Source organism: Pan troglodytes, chromosome 19 (assembly GCF_028858775.2).
Source record: "Pan troglodytes isolate AG18354 chromosome 19, NHGRI_mPanTro3-v2.0_pri, whole genome shotgun sequence".
Lineage (NCBI taxonomy): Eukaryota > Metazoa > Chordata > Mammalia > Primates > Hominidae > Pan > Pan troglodytes.
The window spans coordinates 91,004,511-91,031,647 of record NC_072417.2 but is presented as its reverse complement, the minus strand read 5'-3'; the positions used below and the strand labels follow the sequence as shown (position 1 = coordinate 91,031,647).

The following is a 27,137-nucleotide window of genomic DNA, read 5'->3' as shown; positions in this document are numbered from 1 at the left end:
GAATGAAAAGTTAAAATGATGCTACTTATCAAGAAGAAACAGGAACATATTAAGTATGGAGAAATGAAATTACTCTCTTAGAAACACAGGTGCTTTTACTTTATAACAGCCTTGAGCTACGAGCACAACAGGATCAGTGAACGAGCACAAGCACATCAGGCTTGTCTGAATGCGTGGCCCACGCCCCTCCTGTGCCCCTCAGAGACGCCTTTGTGCTCTGCTGGCCCTCTCACTACTAATGGACTTCAAGTCTTTGTACTCGTTCTCCAGCCCTGGACTCTCTGGAGAGGTTGTCCATGCTCACCATTCTGACCATCATTTCTGTGCTACTGATGCCTGAGTACTGTCCCAGTGTTGCCCTCGAGTTCCAAGTCCAGCCTCCTTCTTCAGCTACCTACTGGACAGTGCTGCTTGAAGGAAGCTTTCTTTCCTACTAAACACATCCAAAAGTCAAACAAGAATTTCCTGGTCTGAGTCCAGGACTGTGTTGGTTGCCGTAGGAAGGCACTGGAGCACTTAGGTTTCTCACTTAAGTGAATCAACAATGAACTGGGGAAATAAAGAAGACACACAGAGTATTTAAAGCTTGTGCAATTGACTGGAAATCTCAGACAAGTGTAGAGGGGAAGGATGACCATGTGCTGCCCAGTACAGCAGCCACTGGCCAAGTGTGGCTATTGAGCCTTGAGGTCTAAATTGAGATGTACTTAGTATTAAAACATATACTGGATTCTAAAGACTTAGTACCAAAAAAAAGAGAAATACCTCATTAACAATTTTTCTGTTGCTTTCACATTGAAATGGCGATATTTTGGATATATCAAGTTAAACATTATTAAAAGTAATTCCGCCTGTTACTTTTTAGATGATGCAACTAGGCTATTTAAAATGATTCATGTGGCTCCCATTTGTGGCTTCCATTATTTCTGTTGAATGGTGCTGGTCTAGAAATGGCACTGTATTATTGGAAAGGATAAAGTTTAAGCTAGTTTCTCAGAAACTGCTAAATAATTACCTGTTTTCATAAAGACTAAAAGTGAAACAGAGATTGAGAAACTACAAGTTGTGACAGATCACAAGCTTTTTCAGGTGGGAGAATTTCCCTTACAACTATTTACTCTACACTAAAGTACTAGCACATTATTTCACAAACAGAAAAAAATGCCACAAAGCATGTATTCAATTAATAAAAAGACCAAGGGTCCTGGAGTATAATGCAAGCATGGCACACTCAGTTTACCCACGTACTTGTTCTCACAGTGATATTTCCAGCTTGCAATGCTAATGCTATGGCTGGTAGTCTACAGGTCATCCTGGACCCTAAGAAAAGGGAAGAGAAGCCTCACTCAGCAAAGCAACAGACAGAGGAATGCGGAATTCTGACCCAGTTGAGCTGTACACCTCTGGGTCTCTTTTATATTACGCAGTGATAAACCTTCTGACTTAAGCCAGTAATTTTTGGATCTTTGAATCAAGCAGCCACTTAATAATCTGAAGGGATAAGTGGAAGATCTCAAAATCTGGATCTATTCTTGTAACACAGATAAATTAAATGGGCATTTTCTTTTTTTGTCTAGCCATAAACTCTTTTCAGATCCTCACTTATGGGTCTATTACTGTCTAAAAAACCAGGGCATCAAAGCAATCTTGACATTCCCCTTCTTCAAAAAGACCTGACTCTAGGGCCATACCTCACAGATAAGGACTCACATGGGAACCTACCCTTTTGCACATCAGCATTTTCATGCAGCAAGAGAATACAGGAAGGCAATGGGAACTTTAGTTTATTTATGATTTTTCAACAAATCATTTGTTTTATTTAAGAAATATTAAGATAGCAACCATTTAATAACTACATATATAATTTTAAAAAACTTTCAGCAAGATGGAAATTTTGGTTACTCTTTGCCTAGTAAGCTTTTGCCTTTTATTTTTTAAATGAGGGTGACATCTGCTGGTGAAAAGGTAGATGGTAACTCTTTATATAAGAAAGCAACAGTCTTTTAAAACAATTTTCTTTCCAAGGATTTTCTGCTTTCAGCTAAAATTTTCAGGTAGTGTTGTCATAACAGGGCCAAATAGAGAGATTCCCACATTTTTCTTTTTCTAAAATGACAGGCTACAGTATGGACACAAAGTTCAGGCTGCTGTCCCTTCAGACTTTGGAGAACTTGATTTTGAAAGAGCTCCTTTTCAGACTTTTCTACTACATTGTCATCTCTAAGATACCAAGACAGAAGGAACTTGCCTTGCTGACCCAGCCTCCTTAGCCTCCAGTCTACCCTTGCTAGGGTCTGAGCCTTTTCAAGTCCTGGCTGCAACCCCATTCTCTCTGCTTCTTTCCTAGCCATTTTAGTTGGCTTGAGTCTCATCATGCTCAGTCATTTCAATATCGTCATCTGTAACAGCCGAGGCCCCCGACCTTCCTTCCTTTCACTATGCTTGCTATCCATACTTCTGTATCATCCCAACCTTCAGTCATTTCCAGACCGCCTGACACTGCCACATGTAGTCTCAGAAACAGCAATGAGCTCTGTTACCTATTAACACTAGCATAAGCACCCGCTGCCACCAAGAATTCCTCTTACTAACCTAACATGGACTGCCAAAACCCCCCTCTTGTAACTGCTTAAAACTTTTCCTGCACTCTGGAATCCTGATGCCATCCAGCTTCTCTCAATCTATGGCCTGGATTTCTAGTTTATAGAGACAGTACTCACTCATTCAATAAATACAGAGGTTTTCTACAGCTCAGCCTCCTCTAGGCTGGGGCTGTATCAAGGAACAAAAACAGATCCCTGGCCCTGTGGAGCTCACATCTTAGTAGAGAAAAAGGATCAATAATAAACTTGATGTGTAAGTAAGATACATGGTTCACCAGGTGTAAAGTGCTGCAAAAAAAGGAAAGCACGGTAAATAAGGGCTCAAACTCGTTGTTTTCCCATGCAATCTGCCTATCATTTGCTCCACCCCCCAAAACATGTCAATATCCCCACCTATCCTCTCCTTATTTAGAAAATATTTAATGGGTTCCTATTCTGTGCCAGGCACTGTGAATACTGAGTATTATATAAAAAAACATGGTTCCGGCTGGGCATGGTGGCTCACGCCTGTAATCCCAGCACTTTGGGAGGCCGAGGCGGGGCGGATCACGAGGTCAGGAGTTCGAGACCAGCCTGGCCAATATGGTGAAACCCCATCTCTACTCAAAAAAATACAAAAGTTAGACGGGCGTGGTGATGCACACCTGTAGTCCCAGCTACTCTGGAGGCTAAGGCAGAAGAATCACTTGAGCCCGGGAGGCGGAGGTTGCAGTGAGCCGAGACTGCGCCACTGCACTCCAGCCTGGCGACAGAGCAAGACTCCATCTCAAAAAAACCAAAATAACAAAACAAAAACCAAAAACCAAAAAACATATATATACACACATATGGTTCCTGTCTTTATCATATAGTAGAAGAGACATTATCTTTAAAATGATTTCACAAATAGAAAATTACACATTGTTGTAAGCATGATAAAAGGAACAGTGGGACAAGATAACCTAATTTAGGGATTCAGAAAGCTCCTTTGAGAAAGTGACAATTAAGCAGAGCCTGAAAAAGTATGTCAGGGTTAGCGAGGTAGAGTATGTCTGTGTGTATGTGTGCGCACCTCGTACCTACAAACTCACTCCCACCAGCCTAGACAGTGCATGGGAAGGCCCTGAAATGGAAAAGAGCTTCTCGCCTTCGGGGGCTGAAGCCTAGCGGGGTTGTTTCACAGGAGGCTGGAGAGGTAGGCAGAGACCCTGGAAGGATTTTGGATTGTATCACTTGACCTGTAGCTGGGAGAGCACTGGGTGGTTCCATGGATGGATACTCCTCAGTGTTCCTGCCTGGCTGCCACACTAGGAGAAGCCTGGAGCCTCCAGTTTCAGAGAGAAACTCTAGAGACAGGCTGCTACAATTGTTAACCCATGGTGAGCTGAACAGCTGTGCAGTCATGGGTTACCTAAGCTCAACAAGCACTTCAAGCTGTTGAGGTCTCTGAGACCCTGTGCAGACTCTAGAGCCATGTGGTTGGGAGAGGAGGCAGCGGTGCCCTCCTTGTTCAGCTCTACCACCTGAGCAGGAATGCAACATGGGAAAAGAAGTTCCCTATGATCCACCTTACATTCCTCACCCTGGTCTGAACAGAGCAGGGGAGCAGGGAGTGGGAGCACACTGAGGTGCTTCTATCTTATTCAATCACCCAAGTCATAACTACCAACACAGTCTTTTCTTTAAAAATTTATTTAGAAATATTTAAGACATTTTAAAAAAGGCATAAAGACCAAATAATCAACAAATCTCCATGGAGCCAATCTCCAGCTTAAGAAATAAAATGTCCCCATTCCACCAAAGCCCCACCTATCTTTCCCTCCCTGACTGTATACTCCACCTTCCCCCAGCAAAGATCATCACCATTCAGAACTGGGGGTTTATCAATTCCATTCACTTCTCTTGAGAGGGAGTGCAGTAGCTAAAAGTATGGACTTGGGGTTGAAACTTCAGCTCTGCCACTTCTTTGCTGGGGATCCTGGATAAATTACTTAGCTTCTCCATCCTTCAGTCATGCCATCCATAACATGTGGGCAAGGTCGGGGGGATAAAAGGGAGCTAAGAATCCCTTACTGAGAGAGTTCCTTGAGGATTGATTGCTGATCTACGTAAAGAATGGTTTAGAACAGTGACTGGCACTTAGTACACAGTAAGCGTTTATAGTATAATAATCCTCCTCCTCTCAGAAGCAATGGAAGCCACAGAAGTTAAATAATCATGTTAAAGGAGGAACCACAGAGAATGACCTAAAGAAGGGAAGGCAGGCAGAGACTGCAGTAATTTGGAAGAGGTAATGACAGCTGCACTCAGGAATGGAGGATTCGATCTTACTCTGGTTCTAAACCACCCCCCTTAATTTGGTTCCCATATCTCCAACAGTTTGGAAAGTGTTAGGCACTAGATGAATGTTAATGAACAGCCATCCCATTATTTTAAATGTTTACAAAGCAAGTAGTCAAAATGGTCTCTCCCACCCACCACCACAGGCACACCTGGTGCAGGACTGACAAGCCTGGCACACAGCTTATGCAGCCTCCGTGCAAGGAGAGCTGAGGCTAGGGATCTGGTTCCCCCAGTTACATGTGAGTGCATGTGACCTGGCAGGTACTGGCTGTGGGTGCCTGTAAGCACAGTACTGGAGATGGTGGCAGTTTCTGTGCAGGGGCCACATTCCCAATCGCTCCTTTTGTGGCCGAGAGAGACAGTGTTAGTGCCGCTTCCTGACCCCTGGTCTGCGGCAGTGGCACTGTGCTCTGGAAGTCAAGAGAGCCAACAGGGCCTCTCAATTATTCCTGGAGGTAGCAGCTCTTCAGGGAACTCTTTGGGGAGTCATTTCTGAAGGCCCAGCCTAGAGTTTACCCCCTTCAGCCCTTTCAGTGATTTTATACGCACCCAGTCCTCCATATTTTAAACCCATTTCTGCTTATAACAGCTAGAGTAGTTTCTATATTCTTCAGCCGAAATCTGGTTAAGAGCATATAGACTTTTTTAGCAAGGAGTTTTATTTATTTTATTATTGAGATGGAGTCTTGCTCTGTTGCCCAGGCTGGAGTGCAATGGCATGATGTCGGCTTACTGCAACCTCCGCTTCCTGGGTTCCAGCAATTCTCCTGCCTTGGCCTCCCGAGTAGCTGGGATCACAGGCGCCTACCACCACGCCCAGCTGATTTTTGTACTTTTAGTAGAGATGCGGTTCTGCCATCTTGGCCAGGCTGGTCTGGAACTCCTGACCTCAGGTGATCCGCCCACCTCGGCCTCCCAAAGTGGCTGGGATTACAGGCTGAGCCACTGTGCCTGGCCCAAGTAGTACATTTAAATCTTCCATCTACCTAGACAACATCACAGTATGTGGTATGAGCTAGGTATACCACTGTTTCCCTGTAATGGCATTTACTGTTAAAAGGATCCTCAATTAGAATCCCGTGGGCTGCCACCATTAGCCTAAAGTATAATAACAAGTAGGTGTGAAATGGATGAGAGCAGTATATTTTAAAACTAACTTTTTATAGGTAAATGCTAACTGGGAGGGACATTTTTAACCCACACATTTTAACACATCTTCTTTCTGAAATTTGGATGCCCCTTACAATTGATGTATAAATACAACAAGGTTTCCTCATTCATGCTCCACCTCTGTCAACAGGACGTTATTGAATCGATGATATGTCCTATGACTGATGTCATCTCAGAACTTAAGAAACAAGCTTTTGTAAGATAAAGCATAGAACTTCTCTTATGCATGGACACCCCACACAATGAAAAAAATTGTCAAAAATCAAGCGGTAATTCTAGTCATTTCAGAATAAATATTCAAAGATTCAGAGTTTCTTAACATTTTAAATTTAAATTTACTCAAATATAAGATTGTTTGCAAATGTGACCATGTAAGAGAACTATTCTCTTGTGCCAACATAATCAGTGATTCCAAGGAATATTTTTGTTATTACAATTTCTTCTGCAGCCTATACAGCAGCAAACATTGTGGCGAGAAGTTGCCTTAGAACAATGAGATGCGAGCAGAAGACAGCTCTGAGTACGGAGGGTCCATCTGCTGTGCTCATCAGCAGTCCCGGAGGGATACAAAGTGGTGCCTTCTGTTTGTTCAGTGGATGCTTCTGGCTGATCTATCACCGTGGCAACATTTGGAGCCCAACTCAAAACAAGCACAGACTCATTAACTACAAACTACATTAACTTAGTGTCTGTTGCTAATGAGAAATGCCGTTCAGAGGTTATTTTCTACTCTAGCATATTACAGTTACCTCTCTAAAAGGTACCAAATGCCACTCTCAATACATCACATACTAGATAACATGAATGTTAAAAGAAAGCAAAATTATTTTAATAATGACTACAAACAGTAAGAATCATTTCATTAAAAGGTTACTTTGTTTTGGCCCTTGGATATTCCTGCTGTAAGAAAATGTACTATGTATCATATATGCAAGTACATCTAAGTTCTTTTTAAACAACAGGCTTATTTAGAAGATCAATTTAGAAAATGCCGCTAAGAGCATATGTTAAAGCTGAGTAATCAAGACAGCATTAATGCCTACTGGCTCTCCTGTAATCTTCTCATATGTAACACTGATCATAACTCTCTCCAAGTGAGGCAACACACTGGACAAAACATTAAAGGCAAAGAAAGTCCACTGGGTGTAGAGCTTGTCAGTTCCCTTAACTCCTTCTTGACCACATCTCTTTTCATGCTAAATCATCCTGAACTAAATAAGCTCTCAGAACAAACGGCAAATCCTAAATCTCATGAAACACAGAAGACTTAAGTGGAATTATGTCTCAAATGTGTTCTCCCAGGACTGATAAATTGGGAAATAGCAGTAATCTTAGGTATTTTCCCTCCAAAAGTGCAGAATCCTACAACCCGCCAGAAGAGGGAGCCAAAGTTAAACTACTCCAACATTTAGTAAGACAAGGCTGGTGCAGGAGGAGAAAAATTGGCCTTATTTCAAACTGATTTGGAAAAGCCTTCTTATTCTCTTAGGCAAAAGAGCACAACTCCTCTTTGATGCCTCGCACAGTGGACCAATCCCCATCTCTCACTTTGGCCTCACCTCATACCCTGCTATTTCATAGCTTCCTGTTTGTTTAGTTCATGGAAAATGTCATACTCCATACGGCCACAGGCTCTTTACAGATGCTGTTCCCTCTCTATGTAGGAGTGTTCCCTGGCCTAGTTGGGTCCTGCTCACCCTTCAGATTCAATGATACCTTCCACAACTCCTGCCAAGTTCGGGCTCCTTTGTTGATGCTGTCACACAGTCACCATCCCAGTTAGTAAGGATACATGTATCACTGTGGTTGAGATTTATGTCCATTCCTCATAAGACTCAGCTCCATGAGAGTGGGAAGTGTATCTCTATTTTAACATTTTCTTCCCATAGCAATCAGCACAGTACCAAGCAAATAGCAGGTGCTCAATAAATATCTGCTGGATCAAATGATTAGTTAGCTCAGTTAGTTTCTAAGTTCTGCCTACTCTATCAATCATCACTACCCTTCCCTGTCTACCCCCGCCACTTAGCTAGTAAGCTGGAGTCTGACCTATGCACTGATCCAACTGTACCTGCTGCCTCCAGCCCTCTCTCCTCCTCTGTTTAATTCATCTTCAATTCTGCAGGTTCAGTGATCTTTCTAAAGCACAAATCTCATGATGTCACTCTCCTACTTAAAACTCTCCAATGGCTCCCCCTCTGGTCCAGAAGATCTAAAGTCCTTAGGAAGGTGTTCAAGGACTCTATGAGCTAGCTTCCCACCTTCCACCTCTCTCAAAAGAGCTGAAAAACAGTTTCAACTCTTTTTTGGGTAGAATAGCTTGGTAAGGGTGCTCAGTTTTAATGACCTGATGGATGGGTTTAAGATGACTGGGATAAGGCAACCCCTCCTTGTCCTTGCTTTCATAGCAAACTTAGGGCACAACTGGGAGTGGCCCAGCTCTTGTATGCACTTACCTCATTCATATCAGTATTTTCCTTTCCCAATTCTCTCACTTACTTTTAAAAACAAGTTATCTTTTCTTATAGAGATGCAAATATTTGATGAAAAGATGACCAAACCTAAATCCTTTCAGGTAGAAAGTGTGAGATAGATAAATCACAACCAACTTCACTGACCATCTGCTGGGTCCTCACTGCACTGGCCACCACCTCACTCAGCAGCTCCTCTGCTGCCAACATTGTAAAATTTCTTTTTTGTACTTTCCTTAGAGCCTGACTTCTCATACCTGGAAGCACTGGCTCCCTATCCGCCACTGGCCATGAAATGCTTATACTGACCTACTGACACCTGGCTGAGATAAAGCAGTTACAATGCCCAGAACATTTTATTGCATTCATTTGCATATACATATATTTGCTTATCTGCCTGGCTCTTCCCACTAAAATATCTCTTTGAGAACAGGGAACTTTTTTTAAAAAGCCTTTATTTTAGGTTAGGAGGTACATATGAAGGTTTGTTACACGGGTAAACTCATGTCATGGGGGCTTGATGTACAGATTATTTCATCACCCAGGTATTAAACCCAGTGCCCAACACTGATCTTTTCTGCTCCTCTCCCTCCTTCCACCCTCCACCCTCAAGGAGACCCCACTGTCTGTAGTTTCCTTCTTTGAGAACAGGGAACTGATCTCTGCCATCTAACAGGTATTTATTAACTGTTTAAGTTAATTAAGGAATTAACTAGCCATCTCTAGGTAGCAAAATGTGACTAATATTTAGCTCATTTATTAATGTAATCTTTGGTTATGCTAAAAGCTAGATAAAATGTGATTCTATTTGAAAGTGCATATTTTCTGATATTACTATTTACAAGTAACTACACACATAGAAGGGAAATGACTGAGGCATGTAGACAACTAAGCTGTAGCGATGAGTCTTTCTGCCCAACTCTAGAGGCCAATTTAGTATCAGAAACCAATCTGGAAAAAGAAAATAAATAACAATGAAAAATGGGCAAAAGACTTTAAAAGACGCTTCACCAAGATGACAAATAAGCACATGAAAATAAAGTGCCACATTAGTCATTAGGTTAATGCCAATTAAAAGTGTAATGAGATACCACTACATACCTATTAGAATGGCTAAAATTATGAAGATGACCATACCACACATTGGTGAAGATGCAGAACTGTGAAACAGTATAAACACGTTGGGAAAGAGCTGTGTGCAATTTCTTGAAAAATGAAACATACACCTATCATATGCCATAGCCATTTTACTATTATACATTTACTCAAGATAAATGAAAGTATATAGCCATATAAGACTTGTACATAAATGTTAAAAGAAGCTTTACTCAATAGCTCAAAACTAGAAAAACGCAGATGTCCATGAACAGGATAATGAAGAGGATAAATAGCTGTGATACACCTACACAACGGAACACTGCTCAGCAATAAAAAGGAATGAACTACTGATACACACTACAGCATGGATGAATTTCAAAAGCAATACACTGAGTGAAAGGAGCCAAAGTGCACAGTGTAGGAGTCCCTCAATACAATGTTCTAGAAATAAAAACTCTTTTATAGTGGCAGAAAGCAGATCAATGTTTGCCTAGAGACAGATGGGGGTAGGGTGGGGGCAGAGGAGATGGATCAGAAAAGGTCACGAGGACACCTTCAGGGATGATGGGTGTCATCTTGATCATGGTGATGGTTTCACAGGTGAATATATGCCAACGCTTATCTATTTCTTCTCTTTAAATATAATGTCCACAATAACTCAATAAAGTTGTTTTTAAAAAAACACAGAAAAGAAACTGGTCTGGGTAAACAAATTATTTCTTAGAAAGCAGACTGTCAGCATCCTTTAGAGTTATAAACTGTAACTTTGTCTAAACTTAGAAACTGCCTTTATGTTTAAAGTTTTAGTGAAAAGTTATATGAAACAGAGATGTGAACTTTCACTTTATCTGAGACTCAGGAGAAGTGCCCTCGGGAGGCGCCCCCGGAGCACAGCGCCCCGCTTCCTTGCCGCTAGGCTCACTTCCTTTGTTTCACAATTTGTTCAAGAACTTATACGTTCATGTACCTACTCAGAGGTTCTGGCAATACATTTTTACCCTTTTGAATAACCTATATATTTTTAAAATGTCTCATCTTAATACATTTTTTTGTTTCCATGGAAAAAAATTAATGTTTATTATATTTCCCCCTGGAATTTAACAGTAAAATAAACACTTTAAATATAAAGGAACATAGCTAAAGAAAGACATATCTAATATTTCAAACCTAAAAGATGCCATCCCCTAAAGATACCTCATACAATCAATTTCTTAGGAATTTCCTTCAGCCTTATTGGAAAACATCCTAAGTGTCTAAGTTCCTTCCTAAAATTAATAATTATACTGACAACAAATACAGAATACTCATGTCTCCAGCCCCATTATGTGGTTGTAGAAAAAACATATGAAAAACATATATTTCTATGTGTGACTATAAAATTGGGAAGATATGCTATAAACCTCAATTCTTACTACTTTTCATTCTGATTGATATTAAACTTTATATGTTTAGAATGAGCCTAAGCACACTGCCAATACTTTGTGACTCTAAAACCTCCATCACTCAACTGAAGACTACTGGAAGACTATGGCTTCAACTGACTTACATTATTAACAAAAGCACCTAGAGGTTTTGTTTACCAATTACAAACTGAATGCATGGTAAAGTTTAATACCTCACTGCAAAACTAAAATTATACTCTTTATAAACAAGATTAGGATACTAATTAAATGTACGAATTTGGGCTGAGCTGGTGGCTCAAGCCTGTAATCCCAGCACTTTGGGAGGCCAAAGTGGGTGGACTGCTTGAGTGTGAGACCAACCTGGGCAACAGGACGAAACCCTGCCTGTATAAAAAAAATACAAAAATTAGCCAGGCACTGTGGCATGCACCTGTAGTCAGCTACTTGGGAGGCTGAGGTGGGGGGATCACTTGAGCCTCGGAGGTGGTGGCTGCAGTGAGCTGTGTTCGTGCCACTATACTCCAGCCTGGGCAACAGAGTTAGACCCTCTCTCTCAAAAAAAGTATAAATTCAGATGTATATGACTTAAAAATCATAATTCAGGCCAGGGGCAGTGGCTCACGCCTGTAATCCCAGCACTTTGGGAGGCCGAAGTGGGCGGATCACGAGGTCAGGAGATTAAGACTATCCTGGCCAACATGGTGAAACCCTGTCTCTATGAAAAATACAAAAATTAGCTGGGCATGGTGGTGCGCAGCTGTAGTCCCAGCTACTCTGGAGGCTGAGGCAGCAGAATTGCTTGAACCTGGGAGGCAGAGGTTCCAGTGAGCCGAGATTGCACCACTGCACTCCAGCCTGGGCAACAAGAGCAAAACTCCATCTCAAAAAAACAAAAACAAAAACATAATTCATTAATGATATGGACCATGAACCATAATGGGTCATGAAGGTATTCACTTTCATACATGGTAAGATTAACTTTGAGCTTTTTGTATGAAAACATCTACTTTATGAACTTAAACAAATCTGGCTAAAAGCACTGAATTAAATTTTCACATTTATGAAAATTATCATAGTTAATCATTAAAAAAACCCTCACTCAATCCATGAAAACACCCAGAAAACAATACTGAAAACTTAGGCTCCCAAGGTCATCATATCACAAATAAAGCTATTATTACCTGTGCCTCAATTAAGGGCAGTGCCAAAAATAAAGAAAACTGATTACTCATTATGGTCATAAAACCCATGCCAGTCTGAATGACACTTGGACCCCAGTTACTCCACAGAGAGCTACAATGCACAAGTTAATGGCAACAGGTTTATATCTGATTCCCTTTTCCCCCAGTATAAGAGCATCTAGGGTCTCACTAAGGGTAACAGGTAATTGTGTTCGGCTGTCTCTTTCTTTGGTCACCAACGCAAAGACGATATTCAGCAGAATTTACAAAGGGCTAGTTTATGAATAGGCTCCCACAGAGGTTTTCAAATTGCTTGGTGCAGCTCCTTGAAGGGATAGGGATCCAGGAGTGCTAACTGCGGGGGAGAAGTGGAGAGTCCATATAAATATATATTTATGTATATGAATTCATAGACAGATGCATTCAAGGATGGCTAACTGTTAATGGGTAAATATCTCAGGACAGAGGAATTTCGAGTGAACTTTAATTTCTCTTTAGATAATCTCAAATTATTTTCAATCAGAATATATAACTTTTGTTTTTCATCACAGGAGGGAAAAATAAGAAGAAGTTGACTACGACAACAACCCAACACTCTGAGACAACTAAGGAAAAGGCCTCCAGGTTTAGAAACATGCCCAGACTCCTTAGGAGTGCAGGATGTCAACCCCACTGGAGGGTTTGCAGACTTAGAGGCATAGAGGAAAATCAAGGGGGAGTCAAGAGGAAGAAACTGATGAAAGCCAAAGTGAATCAACTATTTGAGTGAAAACCCCCGGGGCTGAATAAAAGTGTATCTCCTAGCTGCAGAGAAAATGTGGTTCCCATGATCACATCAGGGTAGGATGGGGGTATGAATGTTGGCAGCATAGTGTTTCACACAAACGTACTCAATTGGCCTGAATCTTAAAATGACCCAAACAAAGATATCACAGGTCAGAATTTGAAAAGATAGCCAGGAACAAAATTTCTGTTCAGTGGTAATTTTACAAAGCAGACTTCCTAGAAATCTAATTTTCAAATTTGTGGGGGGAGGGTAGGAAAGCATGCTACATATTAGATTAAGTTATTCAAAAAACATATATTTCTAGTTAGCTTCAGTTTGGCATTAGTCTTTTAAATAAAAATTCATAGTTCAAGTTTGATGGTTATAGCCAGATGCAAACATTTTTTTAAGTATAATTAATGCTATAATGAAGACTCATCTATTAAGAACGGATTAGACTAGTTAATATTCTCCAGGAGAAGGTAGAGGGGTATCATAGATGAGTATGTCATATATTCTAAAAAGTTCCTTGAAAATGTTTAAAACAAATCCAAATTTAAAGCATTTCTATTATTGAGAAAATTAAGTCAAATATAATGCTAAATAATTGGGGCATGGCTTTACGAATGCTACTAGTTGAGTGGTGTGTAATATTGCAGAGTAAGGGAATTTCTAATTGATTTGGTCTAGTTTGAGCTAATTATCAAAACCAAAATTATTCAAACTTCTACAATGTTGACTGGTTCAGTATATTATGCAATCTAATTTATAACTGCAGCTTCTCTCTTAAGAGTATCCAACTCTCGGACTCTCTCAAATTGCTAAACACTTTCCTATATTCAAACAACTCAGGGCCTTGAGACTTCTGGGTGCTGCCTTGTGGCAAATGTGGCCCCTGCCCTCATAGACACACAATCTGGAGCAGGGGAGGGAAGTCAAAATGCTAGAATGTTAGGAAAGCATCAATTTTATGTGTGAACACTAATACTAGTACTATAACATGTATCATAGGTACAGTCAGGCCAACCTGTGTCACCCGACAAAAGTGTCCAGTCAGAAAGTTGGAACCAATATTTCTCAGGCAATTAATTTTGGTTTGAACCAGTAATAATGAAGAGTCTGAGAAAAACGTAAACCTTGATGCTGCTAATATTCATCAATGAATTACCTAGCAGTACTGTTAGATTATTTATAATTCAAAAAGCATTTTTTGTTTGGAAAGACATTAATTATTACTACAACCCATTCTAAGGCTAGTTAGTAGTTACTGATAAACTGTACCCAAAGGAACAGTATTTTAGAGGATATAGAAGGAGAAGAGAAAAATCCAGTAGCGTTTGGAGTTAGCAATGAAAATTCTCAACAGAGGCCAGGTGCAGTGGCTCACGCCTGTAATCCCAGCACTTTGGCAGGCCGAGGTGGGGGGAATCATTTGAGGTCAGGAGTTCGAGACCAACCTGGCCAACATGGTGAAACCCTGTCTCTACTAAAAATACAAAAAATTAGCTGGGTGTGGCCATGCGTGCCTGTAATCCCAGCTTAGGGGGTGGGGGTGGGGTGATGCTGAGGCAGGAGAACCACTTGAACCTGAGGGGTGGAGGCTGCAGTGAGCCGAGATCGTGCCACTGTACTCCACCCAGCCTGGGCGATAGAGTAAGACTCCATCTCAAAAAAAAAAAAAAGAAAAGAAAATTCTCATCAGAACAGTAATAGAAAATGATAGCTCTGCGTAAACTGGTGGGACAATGTAATTCACAATCACTGTTCAGTAATAAGCAATTTGTTACTACTTGAGTAGAAAACAGTGACAATGATGAAGAATATAGCTGGTACTAAACCAGACAGAAAAATTCAAGAAGAAGAAGGAAGAAGGAAGAAGGAAGAAGAAGAAGGAAGAAGAAAAAGAAGAAGAAGAAGAAGAAGAAGAAGAAGAAGAAGAAGAAGAAGAAGAAGGAAAGAAGAAGAAGAAATGGATGATCCAGAACAGTTAACTCTGTATTTTGAAATGACAATAGTAAGAAACCATTGTTTTTCATTCAAGATCATAAATTCATACACAACTATGTACCATAAACCTTTTGGACCCTTCTGGAAAAGTGTTATGTAAATTCACAGTGCTTCTGAGAGTATAACAGAGAAAAATGTCCTTTTTGCTATGCTGCTTTTTAATATTCATTGAGCATTAACTCCCTCTCTTCATGTGACTCTAGTCTAGAGGTTCAGAGACCTGGACTCCCTCAAGTCTTGTCTTTACCATTAACTGGTTCTTAACCAAGAACCAGCCTCTTAATTCACACTAGGAGATTATCTGTAAACGAATTCCTTTCCTGTTCAGCTATGAAGTTCAAATGAGATAATACACATAACCTTAACTTTGAAAATTATAAAATGTCTCACAAAAGCATAGTATTAGCTGTGAGAGTGCATGTGTCTACATGTACAGTTGTGTACATGTGATGGTCCAGTGGAAAAAAACTTCAGAATAACAGTTATAGTAAACCTTTACTGAGCACCAATTATATGCTAGATACTAAGTCATTTTCCTGCATGATCTCAATTAGTCTTTTTTTTTTTACATTTTATTTTGAATTGACAAATCATCCTATTAAGTCTTTGTAACAGCTTTATGAGGTAGGAACCATTCACTACCTTTCTCATTTTAAATATGAGATACTGAAGCCTAAAGAGGTGAAGTAACTTGTCCCAAATTAAACAGAGCTAGTTTATGTGACTCCTGAGTGGGTGCTCTTAACCACTGGGAAATAACTAAACATACAGGTATAAAATGAAGAGGCTTGGAGTATGGCTTTCAGTTTGTTCATTCTGAATCTCCAGCACATCATAGGAGTTCCTGAGTAACAGTGAGAAACGCGTGTGTTTCCACCAACACCTTTTATGATAACCAGCAAATTCTGGACTTGGAGGATAAAAAGAGAAATCTTTTACATATCAATAAGCAAAGAGGGAATCCAGAAAGAATATATCTTTTTTATTATAAAGGATAGTTGGCAATGAGAAATTGGAACCTTAAAAAAATGCAGATATCCTTTGGTTGTTCTTATTCAAACTGAATCAACTTTATCAGTTCGATCCTGTTTGGTGGAAATCAAAAGAAAATTTAAAAGCATTGTTTGGAAAGCTAATAGAACATTCTTCAGACATTTTTAGATTAACCAAATACCAATGAGATGCAGATGTGAAACCAGTGATAAATGAGGAATTTCACAATGAATAATAAAAAATAGTTTCAAAGGCAGGCTTAGATTCTCGTTTTTTAACCATCAATTTAAAAATAAGTCATCCTGGTCATAAAAATTTTGGTACCGCCATAAATGTACCCCCCTAAATATAAATAAACTTACCTTTGGTTTTTTGATCAGCAGCCTGAAAAAAAAAAAAGAGAGAGAAAGAAAGAAAGACACTCTTTAGGAATAATGTGTAGAATGTACACATCTATGAAAGTTTATAAGCAAACTTTTAGTATTGAAAATTTTAAAAATGAGTTTTTGCCCAGTTAATTTATTACAATTTATTAGTGGGAAAAATGTGTACATGCCATTGATTATATACCAATGTTAATCTAAAGGCAAAAAATTCTATCTGGAGCTCATTTAAACTCTATAATTTTAACAGGCTCTAATAGGTATACTGTTTAAACTACAAGATACATTAAACTAGGTAAGAACAAAGACAAATGGCATAACTTGGTATTTTTAAATGCCATAAAATTCAAGCTTGACTATGAAGTTTACAGTAGGGCTTTTATTTTTAATCTTTACTAATAGGATTCGTAAAAGAACATTTGCCAAAGCTGCAAAAAAAAAATATTTCTAGCTTTTCTAATAAGATCAGTTGAATGGCCCTTCTTCGTTTATTAGACATGGTTGTTCAGGACAGTTCATTTTAAGTAGAACAACATGGACATACTTTACCACCAGCAACTAAAACACGGCTTCCTTAAAACACAGCTCTAACACTTCCAGTTCCAAGTTAGACATTTACGGCTGTCACCTGTATTTATTTCACCAGTAGGATATCTATTATTCGCTAATTATAGACTTGGCATATTGATTTAAAAAGTAACAGAATGAAACCTTGTCATATAATGGCTATGATGATGCAAATGAGACACACAATGATACAAAGACAATGAAGCAGCAACTTCAGCCAAACCTTTTTCTGAGCACCTTCCTTCTTTTTCTTTTCTTCCTGCTTTTTCTTTTTCTTTTCTTCCATCAAACGTTCCTCTTCTTGTGTTTCTTGCTCTTTCTCCCTATTAAATACAAAGAAAACTAGTATAAGTTTGATGATCATGTTAAGTCAAACAATGAAAAAGCACTAGCTGCTCCAAGTCTTAAGTCAGAATTTCGCATATGGTATACAGGAGGACCCTCTGAGAAGGTGCTAGAAAGGGACACTTCCCTAACAGCACTGCAGGTTGCCCTGACTTCTTCAGTAGCCGGCTGTCTCATTCATTCAGTCCACATTGTTGAACACCAACCCATCATCAGGCATTGCTGGGGATAAGGGTATGATATGGAGTAAGATACAGCTCCTACAGTCCAGCCCCTAGTCTGGTCTCGAATACCTGGGCTCAAGCGATCTCCTGCCCTGGCCTCCCAAAGTGCTGGGATTACCAGTGTGAGGCACCAAGCCTGGCCATGCTTTATTTTTTCCACTTGATCTCTAGGGTTCTGAAATTTCAGGGTGATGTATCTTTTCTCCCCCATTATTTGTGCTTGGCATTTGGCTGATGCTTTCAGCTCATACCTTTCAGTTCTCTATTTTCTTGAAAACACCTTCCTTCTGTTTCTAAATAACAACATATTGAATCTCTCGGATTGATCACCTGTAACTTGTTGTTTCTCTTACGTTTTCTACTCTTTTATTGGTGCTTCTATTTTGAGGGTGCTTGATTCAACTTGATCTTCTAATCCTTCTACTGAGTTTTTTATTGTGATGTTTAAAATTGTTAACTTTCTTGTGCTCTTGAACGCTCCTTTTCCACAACACCCTGTTCTTGTTTTAGGTATGCAAAATCATCTCTATTCTTTTCTCTGAAAATCTTCTAAGTTTTCTGCATATCTTTGTTCCTTCTCTGGATGCCTCTTCCCTTAGATACTCTCTGATCTGAAAGCCTTTCCTCAACTCTGTAGTAACCCTTGGTTGTCTGTTCAGGCACTGAAATACCAATTAGGGGCTTTGTATGTATGGGATGGATTTCCTTCGCAGTGGGTTTTGCTTTAGGGATATTAGGTAGGGAACTGGCTGTTTTACTAGTCCAACCTCAAATGCCAAAACATGTAGTTTCCCCCACCTGATCACCAGGGTGCTTTATCTATAGTATTAGCTACTAGACCCTAACCACCCAGAACTGCGCCACTGCTGAAATTTTAGATGCCACTATCCCGCATTCTGACCATAACTTCCTATTCTTATCACTATTTACACAGCATCTGTTCTTGATCCTCACTGAATCTTCCCATTTCCTGACTCTTCCTTTTTCTTCTAAGCTATTTTAATCACTTCTTTTCCTAGAGAGTCTACACCTCAAGTCCATCTCATAGTTCACTAATTCAATCACTGAAGAACTATACAACTAACATGTGCTATTTATTGTAGTAAGCACCAGGGACGAAAACAAGGATGGAGGGAGGTGGGGACTGATTCGTTTAATAAGTATTTTCTGAAGAAAAGCTTTGTTTATTTTTGTAAACAGAGATGGCGTACTATGTTGTCCAGGCTAGTCTCGAACTCCTGGCCTCAAGTGATCCTCCCACCTCAGCCTCCCAAAGTGCCGGGATTACAGGTGTGGGCCACCACACCCAGCCTGAACAATAGCTTTATAAGTGCTCTGGGATTATAGCAGGAAGCAAGATAAGAATACATATACTTTCAAAGATATTTACAAAAATCAGCAAAACAAATTATCGCTATTACAACAGCAACAAGTATAAAATGCAGTGGGAATTTGACAAGATGAACATCTGCATCTGCCTGGGCGCTGGCCTCCTGCAAAGGCTATTTTTCTGTTACAGTCGGGAGCCACATGTCCTGGCTTTAAATGAGATTATGAGCTTCCTCTGTCCTCTGGACTATAAGTGCCTTGGTAGGAGGACTCTTTCTCTGCGGCCCTGAGAAGAATCTGTTACCCTTCAGGGCATTTCTGGTACCAATTTCTGGTATATAATCTCAGCTGAAATTTACAGTGGAGAAAATCTGTAAGTTTTCCTTTTAAGGAAAACTTTATTTTCTGATATGATCAAGTAGTATTTAAAAAGTTACTGTCTACCTTGCCCAGTGAAATTATAAACTTGGATTTGAAAAGTGTTTTCACCTATTAAAAGAAAAAAAAAACAAATGTATCAATTAAATGGAGAGTCAATTTGTATTTTTTCTAAGTTGTAAAATAAATTTATAAGTCAAGAAGCAAGGAGAATAAAGAAAAGGAATGGCCAGACTGGGAGAATTTTACTTTTTAATCACAGAACTTTTTCTTTTTAAAATTACGTTTAAATATACATGATCAACATACATTTGTAAATGTAATCTTATCATGCTTCCCCCCAGGACAATATTTGCTTTCCTGTTTCTGACATGCTTGGCATCCCTTATCTACTTTCTCCCCCTTCCATATCCCTGTCAAATATCTCCTCCCCCCATGACCCACGTTAAAACCACCTAGATTCATATCTCTCTGTTTTTGTCCCTGCTCGTGTAACTGTATAAAAACATATATACTTAAACATTTTTACAAAGATTTTACTGGATCACTGTTGGTATAACTGGGATTATGTTATAGAAACTTTTTGGAACTTGCTTTTCTCATTCAATACGTGCAGGGAAGGAGGATCTCCCTTCTCTCTCCCTCCCCCTACTGAGATGTCCAATCTGTTATTTCTAATGGCTCCATAATGTACCATGGTGTGAATGTTATCATATTATTCAGTCATTCTTCTATTCATACATCTTCACTTCCTTTCCAGTATACCGCCACTGCAAAGAACTCCAGCTGTCCTATCCAGCTCTGCTGAAGAGAAAAGCATCCCTTCGACTGGTGTTTCAGCTTATGTTTCAGTAGCAACGGCAACCAGGTAAGGAGGAAATCTGATATGGGCTCAACTGCTGGGCCCAGAGCAAGTTTGAAGGGCCAAATTGGATATAAATTACCTATACCTCATATGGTATGGTGAGGTATACTATAGTGGATCCCTCTGTACTGAGTTTTATTAGGAAGAAAACATTTTTTAATAACTTGGGTTTTCCCTTTGTTTCTTTCATTCTCAAATAATTTAGCAATCACAAGATTAGGAGGCTCCGGGTAGAAAAAGGAGCAACACTCATATTTTGGAGGCAGCTAGGAGGAGGAAAGGGTGAAAAGATTTCCCACAAATGGGCCTCTGTGGGTATCATTTCGGTGTTCCTAAACTGTAGATTTTCCCAGAGAAACAATAATTTATTTTTGTTTCAGAGGTTCTGATGGAGAAAGAGAAATAATGATTCAAAAGGTGAAATTACGTAGGTAGACTGAGAATCCAGCCACTTCATGCAAAACAATTCTGGATGAAAAATGTTACAAATTACCAGTCTTTTTGTTAGTTGACTACTTCCTATATTTGTAAAAGAAGAAAATTCAATAAAAGAGGGCAGGGGCCTGTTTTTGTCTTTGAGGTTTAGTTATCAGAAATTGTAAATGTTTCTCGTCCTTAGTTTCACCTACAAAGAACACCAGAGACCATACTCTGAAGTTATACTGGTTGGACTCCAATGCCATGTCATCAAAATATTCACTAATTTGTGTTGGCGGGGGGGGGGGGGGTGGAGGGAGAAAGAGAGACAGAGAGTGTGTGTGTTACATGCCACTATTTTGAAACTGACTAATTCAATTAGAATTTCCTTTCAGTGTTTATGTTAGGAAGGGCTGGTAAAATGTTATCAGACAAAATTAAAAAGAGAAGGGGACGGAACTGGTAGGCTATGCAGTTGTCATAGAAATAGTTATGGTCTTAATTTATTCAACATGTATTTGACTATCTGCTATGTGCAGGAAGTATTTGCTAGACTTTTGTGGGCAGTATGAGAAGGATAAGACAAAATAGTCTCAGCCTTGAGCATAAAATCTAAAAGGAAAGACAAGGTAAAACTTTAATTATATTTAATACTCTATATAGACTATGGAAAGAAACAGAATAGAGAGTATGCTTGAGATTTAGAGTCACAAGGACTGGGTTCTAAAGTGAAATAAAGTCATTGGTATAGAGAAGGTCCAAAGCCTGTAAGCCAGCATATTGGATGGACTGCCTCTAAGAATGCTTAAGTCACTCAGCCTGACACCTGGACTTGGGGTGGAAAAGGCGACTCATTGCCAAATGGCTCTGACCAACAGGACCAGAAGTTGTGAAGAAGACCTGTGCTTGACAGACTCTATGGTCTTCTGATTTCCACACTTTTGTATAATCCCTTCCCGTGGAGTATGAGAGAGACCAGCGACTTGCTTCTAGCCATTGAAATATGGCAAAGGTGTATGTTGTCACTCCCTGGCTGTGTTACGTAAGACTCCAACTTTCTAGCAGACTGGCTTTAGAGTCTCACTCTTCCCTGCTGGCTTTGAAGAAACAAGCTGTCATGAATCCTACTGCTGCAAGGAACGGCATTCAGCCAGCAGCCTGAGGAAGCCTGGATACCAATCGCTACCCAGCAGAGCCTCCAGATGAAAACAGCTCCTGGCCTTGACTGCACAGCTCTGCAGAGGGCCCAGGTAAGTACAGCCTCCTGAACCCATGGAAACCTTGCAATGGATGTGCACTGCTTTAAGCCACTACATTTAGTGGTATTTGTTATGCAGCATAGCAAACTAAACCAGGTAGTGATGGAGTCAGGCCTTCTGGGTCTGGGCAAGATGGATTATGCCAGCTACAGCCTCTCTCCTGCCAATTACAACAACAACAACAACAAAACTGGACAAAGTATAATATAAACACAAACACATAAATAATGAAAAGTAACAAAAGTAGGTGGTTTGGGGAGAGGAGTTAAAATGTAGGGAAGGCAATCTGTGTGGGGGTGACTTTCTCATTTCCTTTTCTCAAACCTTTGCCCAGGGAGTGGGCCCCAATCACAGCCATGCTGTAGCAGGCATGGCACTGACACCTACAACCAAGAGAAACCCATCTTTCACAGCAGAGGACTAAAGAAAGGAGCACCTGTGAGCTAGACGTATCCCAGGAGAGTCAGGGATCCCAGAGAGAAATCAGCTGGAAAAGGGAATCCCCCAATTCTGTGTACAAACCTTCACCATTTTGGGCTCACCTTTGAGTTATGCATTTATGGGGCAGACTCAAAACAGCAGAACAAAGGCTGTGAGATCTGAACTACGATGTCAACACCCCCCTGCCCCAAGCCTCAGACTAACTAACTCCTACATGTGGGCCAGGCCCAAAGCAGCATAGTGAGAGCCTAGTACTGAGCTGACACTGGAAGCCTTGAACCTACCCAGGCTGATTGCCTGCTAAAACAAAAACAAAACAACAAACCAGTGTTTTCTAGAGGAGTCTGATAGTACTAAGAGTCTATATGACATACTCAAAACGTCCAGGATAAAATCCAAAATATCCCCTCATACAAAGAACCAGACTATGTGGCCAACTGTCAGGGCGAAAGACAACAGACATCAATGGCCAAATGACCCAAGTTTTGGAATTATCAGACAATGGCTTTAAAGCAGTTATTATAACTATGCTCCAGGAGGCAAATAAAAATACACTTGAGTAAACAAATAAAAGTTTAGAACTAAAAAACTAAAACATCTGAATTTAAAACTTCATTGGATAGGCTCAAGAGAAGAATGGACATGAAAGAGGAAAGAGTACGTGAACTTAACAGAGAAAAATTACTGAATCTGGAAAACAAAGAGACTGAAAAAAATGAACAGTACCTCGGGGACCTGAAGGATAATACTAAAAGACCCAACATTCATTTCACTGGAGGCCCAGAGGTGGAGAAGGAAGATCAGTGAAGAAAAAAATATTTGAAGAAATAGTGGTGAAAAACTTCCCATATTTGGTGATATACATAAATTTATAAGTCAAAAAGCTCTGTGAATACCAAACAAGATAAACTCAAAGAAAACTATACTTGGATATAACGTATACTAAATGTAAGCAGCCAAACTCAAAAGACTATGTCGCGTAGGGTCCATTTATATAACAGTCTTGAAAAGGCAAAATTGTAGAAACTGAAAATAGACCAGCAACTGTCGGGGGGAGGAAGGGTCTGGCCACAAAGGGGCAGTGCAAGGGAGTTGTTTTGTTGGGCGACAGAATTATTCTGCATCTTCACGTGATGATGGTTATATTGTTGTATGTGTTTGTTAAAACTCACGTAACTACACACCACAGAGTGAATGGTACTGCAAATAAACTTTAAAAAAAGTGAATAAAAGGAATGACAGGAAACAAAATTTAAAAAAATTATAAATGGTTGTCGGCCGGGCGCGGTGGCTCACGCCTGTAATCCCAGCACGTTGGGAGGCCGAGGTGGGCGGGTCACGAGGTCAGGAGATCGAGACCATCCTGGCTAACACGGTGAAACCCCGTCTCTACTAAAAATACAAAAAATTAGCCAGGCGCGGTGGCAGGTGCCTGTAGTCCCAGCTACTTGGGAGGCTGAGGCAGGAGTGGCGTGAACCCAGGAGGCGGAGCTTGCAGTGAGCCGAGATCGCGCCACTGCACTCCAGCCTGGGCGACAGAGCGAGACTCCGTCTCAAAAAAAAAAAAAAAAAAAAAAAAAACACAACGTTATAAATGGTTATGGTGAAAAGGGTTCAGGATAATGTTGAATCCTTCCCTCATGCCTCCACTCCACCCTGATTCCTGGCCTGATGAGAAGTGGTTTCAATGAAGTGCAGACACTATGTGTTGGGGGCATTGAGGAGGGTGCAGAGCTAAAGATAAAGGTCTTTGTTAACCAGAGGACCATGCACCCACAAGGCATGGGGAAAAGATCTGGAGAAAAGGATGAGGAAACTTCAGAGCAGCACTGGAATTTGATTACTAGTTAGGAAGAGATGACAGCAGGGACCTATACTTCGGAAGGGTGGTGAAGAATCACGGAGATCCTAAGAGAGGTATGACAAAATCAGCTGGTCTCAGGTATTTCAAAGGAACCCTGATATTATTTTCATTTTAGAGTTAATACAGACTTCAGCCCCAGGATTTAATTCTCGAGACTCACTATCATGGCTCAAACAAAACAAGACAAAGCCCCGCAGCCCAGTATGGAGTTACCGCAGCCTGAACTGACCACGCTTCTTAAGAAACGCGTCTCTTGGCCTCTCACCTTTTCAACATCTTATGGTGCTTCTTGTCTAGCCATTGACACAGGTATTCCATCTCCTTGCTTCACCAATGTCTTTCTATATTATCTTCTTCCATTTGGCTTTTTATCACAGAACAAGTAATGCTTCTCATTTTGGTTGGCTGTCTCTGTGAAATAAGGTTGATGAACTGTCTGTTACTCTGCCACTCAGCTTCCTTTCCTCCTCCCACTGGTATCTGTATCCTGATTTTCCTCTCACCCACAATCTGTGGACTTCTAGGGGCAGTGGCTCCAGGGATGCATTTTGTGTCTGACTAATCGAAGGGCACAGCGTCCCCTGGGCCACAGTGCTCAGATTCAGGGATGACCCTGGATGTGAACCAAACAGAATCAGAGGGCTGGAAGTTACTGCAACCATCTTTCAACCAGAGAGAGCCAAAAAATGAAGCCAACACCAAAGAAGGGAACTAAGAAATGGAGAGAAAAACTAAGTGTCTGTGAGGTATGCCCTCTTGAGTCCAGGAATAAGTTGTTTTTGCAGCCTGGTATCTCAGTGCTTTGCCGTCCCCTGACCAAGGGGTGAGCATGAGACTCACAGTAGGCCAATCAAGACATATCTTGGAATAGGAACTCTGAATTGAAGTGGCAGACAGCTGGAGCGGATTCACCGCACTGACTGTGCCCTACAAAACCTGCCATCAGTGCCTGCTACCTGGATTCTCTAGGCTGCACGGGTTGTGTCCTAGTTTTCCAGCTTGTCCTTCAATTTTGTCATCTACCTCACTTCCTTCCAAATGTTCCTCTTTTTTTTCTCCTTAAATTTGTACAGTTGCTTCCCACTGTCTGTAACCAAGGAATCTTGATAATGTAGTTTATCAACAATCTATTTATTTAAACCTCGGCTTACTCAGTAAGCACTGACTGGCTGCAGCATTATTTGATTACGATTTGTCTTAACTAAGTAGGTTCAGTAAACACTTTTACCACTATAAAAATTACTTTAGTATTGCTATATTAACATGTCCATTACAAATATGGGAGGATTGTTGTTTGTTTTTGAGACAGGGTCTCACTCTTTCTTCCAGGTTAAAGTGCAGTGGTGTGATCACAGCTCACTGCAGCCTCGAACTCCTGGGCTCAAGCAACCCTCCCACCTCAGAATCTTGTGTAGCTGGGACTACAGGCACATATCACCATGCCTGGCTAATTTTTAAATTTTTTGTGGAGACAGTGTCTTGCTGTGTTGCCCATGCTAGAAGTATGGGAGTTTTAAGTACCACGTTCTGAAAACCTTTTCTTGATTTCTGAGTTTAAAGTCACCTCAAATTAAGTCAGAAAATGACAGTATAATTTTAATAGCACTCCACTTTCAGTCAACTATATAATGACACGTGTGTGTGTGTGTGTGTGTGTGTGTGTGTGTGTGTACTTTAAATGTGCTAAAGTAACAGAAGAAAATCTCCAATCAGTCTCTCAGATACAGTAGTCCTTGCTGGTACATCCTGGCCTATGTGTTACAGAGTGGTTATTAATAATGCTTGGGATTTCATTGTTTGCAAGAAATCTTAGGAATATGTATTCTGTAACCACTGATAAGCATAATGCTTTTCCCAAAAAACTACTAAGGAGTTTGGAGGTGGGGATTTATTGCCTCTCAGTGCCAAACTCTGCTTTTTGCCTGCTCTGTGAAAATGGATCTGTGACCTTTAACTATTTTTCCTTTGCCAGCTGGCATGATGTTCAGCTTTTTCAGTACAGGGCACTAGAGACATAGCAGGAGAAGAGTTCTGCCTCCTGGCTAGAGGGCTCCCTGGCAGGATCCTGCAGGCACACTCCAGCCATGTCGCCACCCCTGCACACACAGTGCCTCTGGTGAGATGCCTTCCCACGAACTGCTTTCAAGTTCCGTCAACACAGCATCATAGTGACTTCTCTGCCACCCCGTGAGCCATGGCTGTGATCTCTCACTGGATGTTCCACCTCAGGCTGGGGGCAGGAGTCTCCTCCTTATATCTGCTATTCCTGAATCCTCTAAGGCTTTCTTTATTCTGACTAGCCAATCCCTCATTATTCTAATCCCGTTACAGTTAACAATTCTTGACAGTCACCTTTCCCTGTTCACATAACTGTATGGTTTCTCTCTCTTGGCTGATAGAGGAGCCCATAAATTAGAGCTTATTTCAATCCTATCAATAAACTGGAGACTTTTAAATACTGTCACACCAATCAATCAATAAAATTCACAGATGTGCCTAAATGAAAACATTACATCAAAGTATAAAACAACAAGCTGTATTTAACCAATAGCACAAAGACCTGAAATATCAACCCTGACAGATGGAGTGAAATAATTATTTTTGCTTGAATTTGGCACTTGCCTGTTGTTTTGTTTTTGTTTTTGTTTTTAAACTTCATGGTATTTCTGTGTTCTGAAACTTGTGGCATATTTGGGCAAGTTTAGAAAAGGTTCTCCTTCATAATTACAAAAAAGAAAGGACAAAGTCCCAGCACCATATAAGCGTTGGTCAGTCACTGAAGTGATGAAACGGAGCCTGGGGCAGTTATCAATATAAGAACTACATGAGAACTGACTGCAGATGATCCCCAGGGTGGCTTTCTATTCAAAGGTTTTGCAATTTTGTGAACTAAAAGGACTGTTAACTGTGTGGATTCAGTTTCAGGAGCCATTAAACTAACTTGTGTTCAAAGGTGGATTTTAATTTGGGAGAGCAGGTGAGCATACAAGACCTGGGCAGAAAGTCTGATGACAATCTGCACAAGAGAAAAATCAAATATAAAAAGAGATG

The 27,137-nt window shown here is 40.4% G+C and overlaps 1 protein-coding gene across 23 annotated transcripts in view; it reads right to left on the bottom strand.

Annotated features, from left to right (window-relative positions):
* Positions 1-27,137, bottom strand: part of TNRC6C (trinucleotide repeat containing adaptor 6C) — a 151,425-nt gene that overhangs the window by 89,204 nt on the left and 35,084 nt on the right. For 21 of the 23 annotated variants that reach the window (XM_054670177.2, XM_063799368.1, XM_063799367.1 and 18 more), the window contains 2 exons: positions 17,188-17,287; positions 16,377-16,398 (listed from right to left, as the gene is read on the bottom strand). In XM_054670177.2, the coding sequence (XP_054526152.1) occupies positions 16,377-16,398; positions 17,188-17,250 (85 nt within the window). In that variant the 5' untranslated portion in view covers positions 17,251-17,287. Of the gene's footprint in view, positions 1-16,376; positions 16,399-17,187; positions 17,288-24,351; positions 24,498-27,137 lie in introns of all 23 variants that reach the window. The other 2 variants (XM_054670172.2, XM_016932993.4) reach the window with 1 other exon arrangement.